Here is a 13,385-nt window from a genome sequence, read left to right on the forward strand (position 1 = left end):
AGTAAGATCATTTGGAGCATCCCAGTGTCTGGGAGTAAGATCAGGTGGAGCATCCCAGTGTCAGGGGGTAAGGTCAGGTGGAGCATCCTAGTGTCAGTGGGTAAGATCAGGTGGAGCATCCCAGTGTCTGGGAGTAAGATCATTTGGAGTATTTCAGTGTCAGGAGGTAAGGTCAGGTGGAGCATCTCAGTGTCTGGGAGAAAGATCAGGTGTAGCATCCTAGTGTCAGTGGGTAAGATCAGGTGGAGCATCCCAGTATCTGGGCGTAAGGTCATTTGGAGCATTCCAGTGTCAGGGGGTAAGGTCAGGTGGAGCATCCCAGTGTCTGGGAGTAAGATCAGGTGGAGCATCCCAGTGTCAAGGGGTAAGGTCAGGTGGAGCATCCCAGTGTCTGGGAGTAAGATCAGGTGGAGCATCCCAGTGTCAGGGGGTAAGGTCAGGTGGAGCATCCTAGTGTCAGTGGGTAAGATCAGGTGGAGCATCCCAGTGTCTGGGAGTAAGATCATTTGGAGTATTTCAGTGTCAGGGGGTAAGGTCAGGTGGAGCATCTCAGTGTCTGGGAGAAAGATCAGGTGGAGCATCCTAGTATCAGTGGGTAAGATCAGGTTTGGTACTTATCCATAAGAGTGATTATAAGGAGCACCTCTGTCTTTGTGATGACATCATGCCCTGAAGTGTCACTGGAGACCCCCTTACCCTCCACCAGCACCCCATGGTCTGTCTGTGATCACATGGCACCTCATTCCTTACCATTATATCAGTATTTAGCTCTCCCTCCTCCCCTTGATCCCCTGGACGGATGTGGGACGCGCTGATCTCATCTCCAGTTCTTCGGTCCTTTCAAACTTTTCATCTCCTCTCAAATTACTTCCCATTTACCCGCAAAAGACCAATAAGTGGCTGCACCCTGATGACTTTAACGGCTCCTTAATGAGGACATATGCAGGAGGGGGAGGTCACAAAGGGTTAATTTAAAGCCCCCTCCTCCTCCCTCCTTGCAGTTTGTAAGTGTGTAGATGTGCCGTGTGCGAGGCTCAGTGGGTCTCCAGCTTCTCCAGTCCTCACCTCCTGCTCTGTCTACATTACATGATTATTGTCCTGGTAACTGGAGAGGGGGTCAGGTCGCCTTCCCACCCATCTCAGCCCTCCAAAGGTGGACCCGTTGAGACAAGCCCCAGACTTTTATAGTGCTGCCTTCTCCTAGGATTGTCTCCTTTCATAGCCAACATCTTCTGGAATGTCTCTAGCTGGATATTACCCTGTGTAACGTCTTCTCTGCCAGCACCTGCCCTTCTATGCTATTGCCTTGGATCACAAAGTCTCTAAAGAGTAACTCTGAATCAAGACTTAAAGGAGGAGGAAGCAAATTAAAGATCCTTAGTAACATCTCTACTATTTGTCATCTAATAGGTAATCTTCATGCTTATTATTTTGTATCAATATTGTCACTAGTACAAATCAGAGCATTGTTTCAGATGGGCCTGTTAACATGGCTGTGACTGGTGAGCTGTGGCTGCTGCTCCTCCAGGTAAAATGTTTGGTCTGAGGCTTCCCTCCTATGTGTGGGTCAGTCATTTCCCTGTGCCTCAGTGCAGCAGAACTACTGTCCAGCTGTGACAGATGTTTCCTACATCTGTCACTTTCATGCATCTCTATGTACTGTATGGGTTTAAAATGTTAAAAAGGTATAACATCCTTACAGGAATATGTTGCACTTGCTTGCTTTGTGTGCTGTAAAATGATGTATATGTGCTAGATCCCTGCATATCGTCTTTTCATAATCCCAAAAAAGCTCTAGGCGAGAGTCCCAGAAAATGGTGCACTTCTTTAGTAATTGTAGTGCATTATATAATTTTCGTTATTTATGCACGCATTCTTCATTTTTTGGAGTATGATGTGTAAGGTATACTGTATATTAATAAGTATGGTCAGGGGTTTTTTAGTTGCAGGTAACAGTAGAAGGGTTGCTGGACCTTTGCTTTAGTAGACATGTTTTGCAGACTTTTATGCAACATACCGTAATTGATTTCTTAATATATTGTGCTTACCCCTACAGAAACGTCCTTTAAGTTCCACTCTATACCGTATATACAAAGCTTGGTAAAGCTTGGTACATGACACTGAAACATACATGCACTGGCCGTATCAAGCACATGTAACCCTAAAATTATTTCCTCAGGTGTTGATCTACTACACATCCATACATAGAATGATGCTCTGCTTCCTTAGAAATTAGCGGCCATGGAATGTCCTTATAGCTTGTTACTAGGTTTAGATGGTTGGTGTTCAGCTACTGGATTTTGACACAAATTTCTGTACTGATCTTTCTACAAAACTGTGCTTTAAAGTGACAGAAAACCCTTGTAAGTAAAAGAAGGTAAACTAATGTGGTAAACCACGTGACTGATCCTAAAGCACTGATGTTGATGACTGTGGTGGTAGGGAGGGGATGTTTATGTACATGCCTGTCATCCATAGGATTGTTTTGCTTGCTTCCAATCCTATGGCTGTGTCCTGGAAATCGTCTGTCTGAATGTATGTGAGTACTACTCTCAAAACTTTCATGCACATATCATAATATCACCAAATTGTACCATTTCAATATCACCATTTGTGAATATTGCCCCTTTGCTAATCACACGTTTACTGAAATCTCCTTGTGATACATCCTATACAATATGCCGGTACCTACATAGTGAGGTACACCAACTTACCAATGAATCGGATCAGGGTAATGACACTCTGATCCGAGGTTTGACCAGAGTGTCATCTTAGTGTGATCCGATTCTTTCAGATGAGAGAATCGTAGCACAGGTGAGAAGATGGAGCCAAAATTTCTCCATCTTCTCCATTGTGTGAGTCGGAAATCGGACTCGGATGTCATCTTGGTGCAATCCAGTGTTTTTCATCGACCCATAGACTTGAATGGGTGCATGTGATCTGATTTGAACTGCAAATTGCAGCCTTCTACAATTTTTGTTTTGTGTCAGCGAGCCCTTAGTAAGTATCTATATTCGACCTAAAACAAAAAAAATCCTGGATCATTCTTTCTTAGAAAGTTGTATTCTTCTGTTTCTCTGTTATTCCTCCTAGAATTTTATGAATAAATTGACAACTGGATGTTACTAGATGGGGGTGTGTTCCTGTAGGTTCTATTATTGTCCAATCAGTGCTGCTTGTGTCAAACATTCTAGGGACTTGCCTTCTAAACAATGAGAATAATAACACCCAGTTGTCTATTTCTTCATAAATATTCAGTTCTATGATAAACATTGCTGCACTGCCATCTCATTGAGAATACAAGTATTTAGTAAAACAGACATGTCAGTTTGGTGACAGGTCCTGTTTATGTGACACCTGCTCATAAGGAAAATATCTAAGACTTTTAGATCTGCTTTCATATATTTACAGGACATTGGATGCTTTGTACATGCAAAGAACATTGAGAAGGTTTCCTCTAATTTGAAATGTAATTATATATATTGAGTCTTTTATTGAGGTGACATCGGTGCAGGACTGAGGAGGCAGTAATCCTGGGCTGTGGTAACATTGACTGCGTGTTAACAATGTCATACAAGTGCTTTGAAGTAGTACTGAGGATGCCACGTGTGTGCAGTGAAGGAGCCGCAAGGATTATGTAGGACTGGTCTTCAGAGCTGGTGATGACATGAAGTGGCAGCAGACTGGAGTCTTGTAACAGTGGGAAACATCAGGATGCCATGTGGGGACAGCGGCTGTTCTGTGTATGTGGTGGAGGAGTCTGGCAGGCGTAGTCTAGATCATGTGCAGTAAATACATAGTGCAAGCAGACTCTCTGTCACCTGCCTTCTACTGAGGTTACCAGCAGTCACAAATGTGGCTTTTCCAGTCCATGTACTGTCTGGTACCAAGAAAGGCTGCAGTTATTTGGAACAATGTGCTCCATCCTGATCATATATTACACACCAGCCCTGAGAGTTCATTGCCAGCTCAAATGCTCACCCCAATAATTATTCTCAGGACATTGGTCTGATTTGAAACTCAACATTTTTTGTACAGACCCAACTTAAAATGATTTGGATCAAATCTAAGGCTGGGTTCACCCACAGTGATTACTATTTAATTAGACTGGGAACATTGTACGGTAATTGCTATAGTAGATCAATTGGATTAGATGACCTGGCAGTGGCTTGGTACATCCACATTACTAATCTGAGTTTCAAGAGAAGTTGGTATTGTATACTATCCACCTGCTATGTGTTGTATAGATAACCCAGCTATTTGTGGTGGCACTTTAAATTCATCAGCTCAATACTTTCTAAACTGTCCCATATACCATGTCAGGTAACCGTAATCCAGATCTGGTAGAAGAGGCTCTCGATGAAGGGTTTCTGGGACCTGGTAAGCAACAGACATCTTGGTAAATTGTCAGACATGATTTCTCCATGTCCATGGTTCTTAAGTGACTGCATGTGAAAATTAATTACAAAGAGACAATTGGCAGTAGACTGAAGTCGAGTTGCAGTTTTTTGACAGCTGACAGGCAATGACAAGGATCCTGTCAACTAAAAAAAGGTATTTCCCTACAATCATAGTTGTAATTTGCAGGTACAGTAAATACAGTTTTCCTAGAAGAGCTGCGACAAGGAGATAATGAAGTTATATTTTCTCGGCAGCCACTCAGTTACAGCCATCGCGGTTATCCATAGCCTTAACAGTTAGCGCTCACTGCATAGTAACCATTCCTCCTGCACCCTGACCAACATCCTGCCCCACACATACGTTGCAGAGAGTGCTATCAGTCAAGGTACAGTAGGCATCACTACAACATTGTGTAGTGAGCGCTGACCGTCACCGTCCACTGCACCGCCCCATTGACCTGCTACAGGGAGAATCAAACTTAATTTTTACCTGTAGCCGCTCTTCTACTTAGATTGCCAAACATGTTTAATACTGTATAGATTACTATTATTGCTGCAGGTTAAAAGCATTTTAGCTGACAGATTCCCTTTAATGTCCCCTGTTGGTTCCTGTGCTGTAGCTCAGACTGAAATTTCTGATAATGTAAAGGGATTGCCTTTTAGTCTAAATTTTATAGCATCAGATTCTTTAGATATTAGCCCGTAAAAGGCACTTTATGCTCTGTGAGTGAAAGTACTCGTTTTCTCCACATTTTTTGGCTTCAACCAAATGTATTTCTGCAAAAGAATCTTCATCAAAGACTTCTCATTTACATTAATCATTCTGTTGCCCTCTACTAAAGATATGGGCCTCTGTTTACCCTCTCATTTTCCCTCCTCCCCTCACCCGCTCCATAGACACTGCTTGTGGTTTGGAGAAAAAAAAAGGATGCCAAAAAAAACTTAGATCAAAGAGGAGCGGCGACACCCAGAACCACAGAAAAGGAAGGGGTGTGGGTAGGAGGATGGAGGAGCGGGGAGTGAGAGAAGAAGGGTAGACATAGTGCAAGAGGGTACTGTGATGCGAGAACAGACACGGGTAATAGTAAGGACAGAGGGATCAGAAACTCTTCTAGAGGCAATGCAGAACAAGTTATTTAATGTATATAGCTCAGGGGTGCACAACCTTTTTTGGTCCAAGGGCCACATTGACATACTGAACCAATCCGGGGCCGCATTTAAAGTTAAAGAAGTATTACCTTCTGTGACATTTTTATCATATTGAAAGTATATACAATAAATATCTCATTAGGTACATTTTCTACTTATAGGATTCTTAACTCCACCAATCTGCACTCTAACAATACGTTCACAGGTATTTGATGAGGATTTAGAAATAGCTTGTGCTCCTAAATCCACATAAAAAAATGCACCAAATACTCTTAAATAACTTTCTGACTGATTTTGATGGGAAAAGTTCCATTAGTGCACAGAGTACTGTTTTGTTTTCATGTTATTTTTAATAGAGGCGTAGCTAGGGGTTCAGCTCAGAGGGATGTAAGGGCAAAACATCTGAGTGGGCCCCTATCTGGTAACTCTGATTATAACTATGATGGCACACTGATATTACCGCCATATAGTGATAGATACCAATCCTGCAGAACATACAAGTGATTACAGTACAGTTATATATAGTAGCTTACAGCTGACGTTCTTTATGATGGAGTCTTCCATTTTTCCCCATCTTTTCCTTCTGGCCTAGCCCGACATGACTACCGTATTTTCCGGCGTATAAGACGACTGGGCGTATAAGACGACCCCCCAACTTTACCAGTTAAAATATAAAATCTTCTTAAAAGTCGGGGGTCTTCTTATACACCCTATGTCGTCTTATAGGGCCGGTGAATATGTGCCTTTTGGGGGGGGGGGGGAGTGATCCTGATGCCGAGGGGGCGTCTCACAGGAAAGTGAGTATCCCCCATTACCTTATCGTAGCGGTGCAGCGTGGGGGTCTCAGTGCTGGGAGTGGCGGCGGCGGCTGCTGTGCTCTGGTGCGGCGGCTGCTGTGCTCTGGTGCGGCGGCTCCTCTTCTGTGTGGGGCCTCTGTGCTGTGAGGTGGCGGTGGCGGCGGCATATCTTTATCCAGTTGGGGCTCCTCCGGCATCTCCTTAGCCCTGGAGGCCCCGCCGCAACTCCATCGGTGCAATGCAGTGGCCATTTTCCCGGAGGCAGCTCAATAGGTGCGATGCGGTGGCCTCCGGGAAAATGGCCGCTGCTCAGATTCAGATCTCGTCCCGAAATCTCGGGACACGAGATCTGAATCTGAGCAGCGGCCATTTTCCCGGAGGCCACCACATTGCACCGATGGAGTTGCGGCGGGGCCTCCAGGGCTAAGGAGATGCCGGAGGAGCCCCAACTGGATAAAGATACGCCGCTGCCGCCGCCGCCGCCACCTCACAGCACAGAGGCCCCACACAGAAGAGGAGCCGCCGCACCAGAACACAGCAGCTGCCGCCGCTCCCAGCACTGACACCCCCACGCTGCACCGCTAGGATAAGGTAATGGGGATTACTCACTTTCCTGTGAGACGCCCCCTCGTCATCAGGATCACTCCCCCTCCCCACCCACCATATACACCGGCGTACACGACGATTCCCGGCGTATAAGACGACCCCCGACTTTTAAGAAGATTTTCGGGGGTTAAAAAGTCGTCTTATACGCCGGAAAATACGGTACTTCTTCCAGCCGTGACCTGTCTACAGAGATTACAACAAAGACACGTATGACTTCTCACATTTCCAGCACCAGGTCCATCTATCCTTAACCTGCACAAACTCATACTGCTGATACCCCATTACTGAGCCGCTGCTGCCATAGGTGTCCCTATTACTGCACCTGCTGTGTGGCACAATAACAGCGCTCCTTTGAGGCTACTTTCACACTAGCGTCGGTACGGGGCCGTCGCCATGCGTCGGCCCGACGTACCGACGCACGCTGTGAAATAAATGCACAACGGGGGCAGCGGATGCAGTTTTTCAACGCATCCGCTGCCCCATTGTAATGTCCGGGGAGGAGGGGGCGGAGTTTCGGCCACGCATGCGCGGTCGAAAATGGCGGACAAGACGCACAAAAAAAGTTACATGGAACGTTTTTTTGTGCCGACGGTCCGCCAAAACACGACACATCCGTCGCACGACGAATGCAACGTGTGGCAATCCGTCGTAATGCGTCGCTAATGCAAGTGTATGGAGAAAAACGCATCCTGCGGGCAACTTTGCAGGATGCGTTTTTTCTCCAAAATGACGCATTGCGACGTGCATCACACTGCACGCTGCTCTGCCCCTTGCATAGTAATAATGCCTCCTTTTTGCCCTCTAGATGGTAAATTTGCCCCCTAGAAAATATTAATGCCATAGAAAACAGTGTCCACATTTTGCCCCTTTGACGACCACAATACTGAGTGCCCCTATAACAATAATGCGTCTTAAGTGTCCTCTTAACATTTAATTATGTCCACTGAGTGACCCAATGTTTAGCTTCTCTATACACAGTATGGTGGGCCCACAGCTCCACCATATGCAGTATAATGAACCCACAGCTCCTCTATACACCATATGATACTCCCACAGCTCCTCTATACATAGTATGATGTCCCCACTGCTCCCCCAAAAAACAGTATGATAACCCCCACAGAAGCCCTCACACTGTATAATGGCATCCACAGTAGTCCCCACACGCCCTCAAACTGTATAATGGCCCCCACAGTAGAACCCACACTGTATAATGGCCCTCAGAGTAGCACCCACACTGTATAATGGCCCCCACAGTAGAACCCACACTGTATAATGGCCTCACAGTGTATAATGGCTTCCACAGTAGTCCCCATACTAGCCATCAAACTATATAATGGCCCCAACAGTAGAACCCACACTGTATAATGGCTCCCACAGTAGAACCCACACTGTATAATGGCCCCACACTGTATAATGGCTGCCATAGTAGTCCCCATACTAGCCCTCAAACTGTATAATGGCCCCAACAGTAAACCCCAAACTGTATAATGTGGGGACACATTAGCTCCCATGCTGTATAATGGCTCCCACGTTTTATTACAACCCTCACAGATGTCCCTACAATGTATAATCCCCCTGACACAACCCTCAACACAATATAATGGACCCCCCATAAACCTTCACACTGTATAACTGCTTTCATACAGTATAATTGCCACCACATAGCCCTCCATAAGGTAGAAAGGCTTCCACAAAGCCCTCCAAATATTATAATGGCTCCCACATAGCCCTCCATATAGTACACTGGACCTCACTTTGCCTTCCATATAGTATGATACATCCCATAGTCCTCCATTCAGTATGCTGCACTTCCCATTGTCCTTCATACACTATACTGCACTCCCCATAGTCCTCCAAATAGTATAATGTACTCTCCATAGTCATCCAAACAGTATAGTGCTCTCCATGTAGTCCTTCATACAGTATATTGCTTTTCCCATAATCCTCCATACAGTGTAATGCATTTTCCATAGTCTTCCATACAGTATACTACTCTGTTCATAGTATTCCATACAGTATACTGCACTCCCCATAGCCCTCTATGCATTATCATGCACCCCATAGTCTTGAATACAATGTACTGCATTCTCCATAATCCTCCATATGATATCATGCAATCCATCATCCTCCATACAGTATACTGCAGTGTGCATAGTCCTCCATACAGTTTTATAACCACCACAATTTAAAAAAGTATAATACTTACGTCTCCTCCTCATTCCCCCACTGCTCCGCACTCTGCAGCAAGCGCTCTGAAGCGCCCTCACATCTCAGTGTAGCGGACACCATGTAGTGACGACATTGCACCCACTGAGCTTAGACGTCAGATGTCAATGAAGAATAATGGGGAGTATCAGCTGATGCTCCCTCTTTCATCATAGCTGTCAACTATATCGGCATACTGGATCACAAGGGGGGATGCCGGTGCTGGCAAAAAACAATTTTTATTTAAAGAAATAATAAAAGACAATTTGAAGAGACAAACACCAAAGTGACAGACATGAAAGGCTAAAATTTGAGTGGGCTAATCAGGGAAATATTTATATATACAGTGGGTACGGAAAGTATTCAAACCCCTTTACATTTTTCACTCTGTTTCATTGCATCCATTTGGTAAATTAAAAAAAGGGTTTTTTTTCCTCATTAATGTACTTTCTGTACCCCATCGTGACTGAAAAAAAACTGAAATGTAGAAATGTTTGCATATTTATTAAAAAAGAAAAACTGAAATATCACATGGTCATAAGTACGGTAATCAGATCCTTTGCTCAGACACTTTTATTTAAGTCATATGCTGTCCTTTTCCTTGTAATCCTCCTTGATATGGTTCTACTCCTTCATTGGACTCCAGCTGTGTTTAATTAAACTGATAGGACTTGATGTGGAAAGGCACACACCTGCCTATATAAGACTTCACAGCTCACAATGCATGTCGGACCAAATGAGAATCATGAAGTCAAAGGAACTGGTCAAGGAGCTCAGACAGAATTGTGGTACGGCACAGATCTGGCCACGGTTACAAACAAATTTCTGCAGTACTCAAGGTTCCTAAGAGCACAGTGGCCTCCATAATCCTTAAATGGAAGAAGTTTGGGACCACCAGAAGACTTCCTAGACCTGGCTGTCCGGACAAACTGAGCAATCGTGGGAGAAGAGCCTTAGTGAGAGAGGTAAAGAAGAACCCCAATATCACTATGGCTGAGCTCCAGAGATGCAGTATGGAGATGGGATTAAGTTCCACAAAGTCAACTATCACTGCAGCCCTCCACAAGTTGGGCCTTTATGGCAGAGTGACCTGACGGAAGCCCGCATAGAGTTTGCTAAAAAAAAAACACATGAAGGACTCCCAGACTATGAGAAATAAGATTATCTGGTCTGATGAGATGAAGATAGACCTTTTTGGTGATAATTCTAAGCTGCATGTGTGGAGAAAATCAAGAACTGCTCATCACCTGCCCAATAAAACGCCAACAGTGAGACATGGTGGTGGCAGCATCATGCTATGGGGGTGTTTTTCAGCTGCAGGGACAGGACGACTGGTTGCCATTGAAGGAAACATGAATGCGGCCAAGTACAGAGCTATCCTGGATGAAAACCTCTTCCAGAGTGCTCTGGGCTTCAGACTTGGCTGAAGGCTCACCTTCCAACAAGACAATGACCCCTAAGGACACAGCTAAAATAACAAAGGAGTTGCTTTAGAACAACTCTGTGACCATTCTTGACTGGCACAGCCAGAGCCCTGACCAAAACCCAATTGAGCATCTCTAGAGAAACCTGAAAATGGCTGAGCACCAAAGTTCACCATCAAACCTGACGGAACTGGAGAGGCTCTGCAAGGAAGAATGGCAAAGGATCCCCAAATCCAGGTGTGAAAAAGTTGTTGCATCATTCCCAAGAAGACTCATGGCTGTACTAGTGGGGTGCTTCTACTCAATACTGAGCAAAGGGTCTGAATACTTATGACCATGTGATATTTCAGTTTTTTCTTTTTTAATAAATTTGCAAAAATCTCTACATTTCTGTTTTTTTCAGTCAAGATGGGGTGCAAGAGTGTACATTAATGAGAAAAAAATGAAATTTTTTGAATTTACCAAATGGCTGCAATGAAACAAAGTGAAAAATTTAAAGGGGTCTGTATACTTTCCGTACCCACTGTATATATGTGTGCATGTGTGTGTGTATATGTATGTATATATATATATATAATATTGTATTGTATAGTATATAGATGGACATACAGCGATCATACATATACATTGAATAATTCAACAATATATACGTATATGTACATACATCTGTGTACTTAATTGATTTGCCAATGGAGCAATTTTTACCCTTTAATGTAGGGCACAAAGATAGAAATTTCCCTGTAAGTAAGAGTGAAAAATATATGGAAGTACAAATCATGGGTTTAAATACCTAAGTGCATAAAGGTAATAAGCTCACCCAACAAAAGACCTGACGCAGGTTTCATCACTGCTTTGTCAGTCCTTGCCAGTCTCTGCTTCTCAGCTGTCGGCCACTACTCTTCTGTGTGTGGTTCCTCACATACAGTTCACATGTCAGACAAGCATCTATTCATATGATTGGAGGCAGCACAGAATTGCAACGCGCGCCTCATGTGGGACCAGGACGCAGGTTGTGTACCCCCTGATGTAGAACTTATTTTTTCCACTAAATTATGTAAAGCCAATCTCACAAGAACATGTATATCTCAACTTCAGCAAAGCATTTGATAAATTATCTCATACTATCCTTATTGAAAAAATGACCAAGTATGGGATTGACAAGACTACAGTTAGGTGGATTCATAACTGACTCAGTGATCGTACTTAAAGAGCGGTAATAAATGGTTGCACATCCAATTGGAAAAGTGTTTCAAGTGGGGTACCACAATGCTCTGTCCTGGCCCCAGTGTTCAACATTTTTATAAATAATCTAGATAAGGGAACTGAAGATAACTAATCAAATTTGCAGATGATGCAAAGCTAGCAGTGATAGCTAACACTAGAGAAGACAGAAAGGATGCAGAAGAATCTAGATAAGCGTGAACAATGGGCAGCGACTAATAGAATGGTATTTAACAGGGAGAAATGCAAGTTTCTATATCTGGGCAAGAAAAAGGAAAATTACATCTATAGAATAGAACTAAGCAACAGCACGTGTGAAAAAGACTTGGGTGTACTAATAGATCACAGACTGCACTTGTCAAGAGTGTGATACAGCAGCAAAAAAAGGCAAACACCGTTCTAGGATGTATTAAGAGAAGCATAGCTTCGAGATTATGTGAAGTAATTATTCCCCTCTACGCCTCCTTGGTCAGGTGGACTACTGTGTCCATTTCTGGGCACCACATTTAAAAAAAAGACATTTAAAAAACTGGAGCCTGTTCAGAGAAGAGCTACCAGGATGGTTAGTGTACTGCAAAGTATGTCCTACAAGGAATGGTTAAAGGATCTGGGAATTTTTAGCTTGCAAAAAAGGATACTAAGAGGAGACATAATAGCTGTCTACAAATATCTGAAGGGATGTCACAGTGCAGAGGGATCATCCTTATTATCATTTGCGCATGGAAACACAAGAAGCAAATGTCAGGGAGAGACTTGGTGAGCGAGAGCTAATAACCCGGGCTCCTGCAATTTCCCTAAGACTAGGGAAATCCTGATTGACCCTCTACCTGAAGTTTACACTGATGGTGTGCATGTTCAGGCCTCGAACCTCACCCTAACTCCTGAGCTCAGCCCTAGGCTGAAACCTCCACACACCACGCAGTGAAGAGGTAATACTTAAATACCCACAGTTAGCACAGACAAGGATAAAGGAAAATATACACCACGCCGCAGACACTCAGGAATACACTACAAATGTGCAGGGCAAAATAAACACAAATATAGGAAGGAGTAAATAAGACGAAGGAATATACACCACCAGCAACGAATCTCCAACCACCAGCTCTCCACTCCAGACCGAGATAACAACGCAAGACAGAAGCTATAATCGGCGATGCCCAATGATCAGGAGAACTATATAAAGGCCATGGAAATGGCCCAGCTTCCAATCCAAGGATCAGGTAAATTAACCCTGGAACAGCCAGACAGAATCTAGCAGACGCCAATGAGTAAATAGTGGTCAAAAGCGGAATTACCGCTGTCTGTCGGACGACCTGGTCTGAACAGCGTCCGACATGACAGCAATGGAATTAAACTGACATGGAGAAGGCACAGATTAGGCTACGTTCACATTTGCGTTGTTGGGCGTTGCGTCGGCGACGCATCGGCGACGCAACGCACAACGCATGCAAAACGCATTGTTTTGTGACGCATGTGTCCTTTTTTGGCATGATTTTTGACGCACAAAAAATGCAACATGCTGCGTCCTCTGCGCCCTGACGCATGCGCCAAAAAAGACGCATGCGTCACAAAACGCAAGACAA

General features: G+C 44.1%; 1 protein-coding gene across 5 annotated transcripts in view; it reads left to right on the forward strand.

Moving 5' to 3' along the window:
* Window positions 1-13,385, forward strand: part of NOTUM (notum, palmitoleoyl-protein carboxylesterase) — a 197,913-nt gene that overhangs the window by 52,403 nt on the left and 132,125 nt on the right. Inside the window, exon 1 of one of the 5 annotated variants that reach the window (XM_077251412.1) lies at window positions 849-1,410. The exons of 2 other annotated variants lie outside the window; for them this stretch is intronic. In XM_077251412.1, the coding sequence (XP_077107527.1) occupies window positions 1,296-1,410 (115 nt within the window). In that variant the 5' untranslated portion in view covers window positions 849-1,295. Of the gene's footprint in view, window positions 1-848; window positions 1,411-2,514; window positions 2,540-13,385 lie in introns of those variants that run through there. 2 more of the 5 variants (XM_077251414.1, XM_077251415.1) reach the window with 2 other exon arrangements.

Source organism: Ranitomeya variabilis, chromosome 4, assembly GCF_051348905.1.
Source record: "Ranitomeya variabilis isolate aRanVar5 chromosome 4, aRanVar5.hap1, whole genome shotgun sequence".
In the NCBI taxonomy this organism is placed as follows: Eukaryota; Metazoa; Chordata; class Amphibia; order Anura; family Dendrobatidae; genus Ranitomeya; species Ranitomeya variabilis.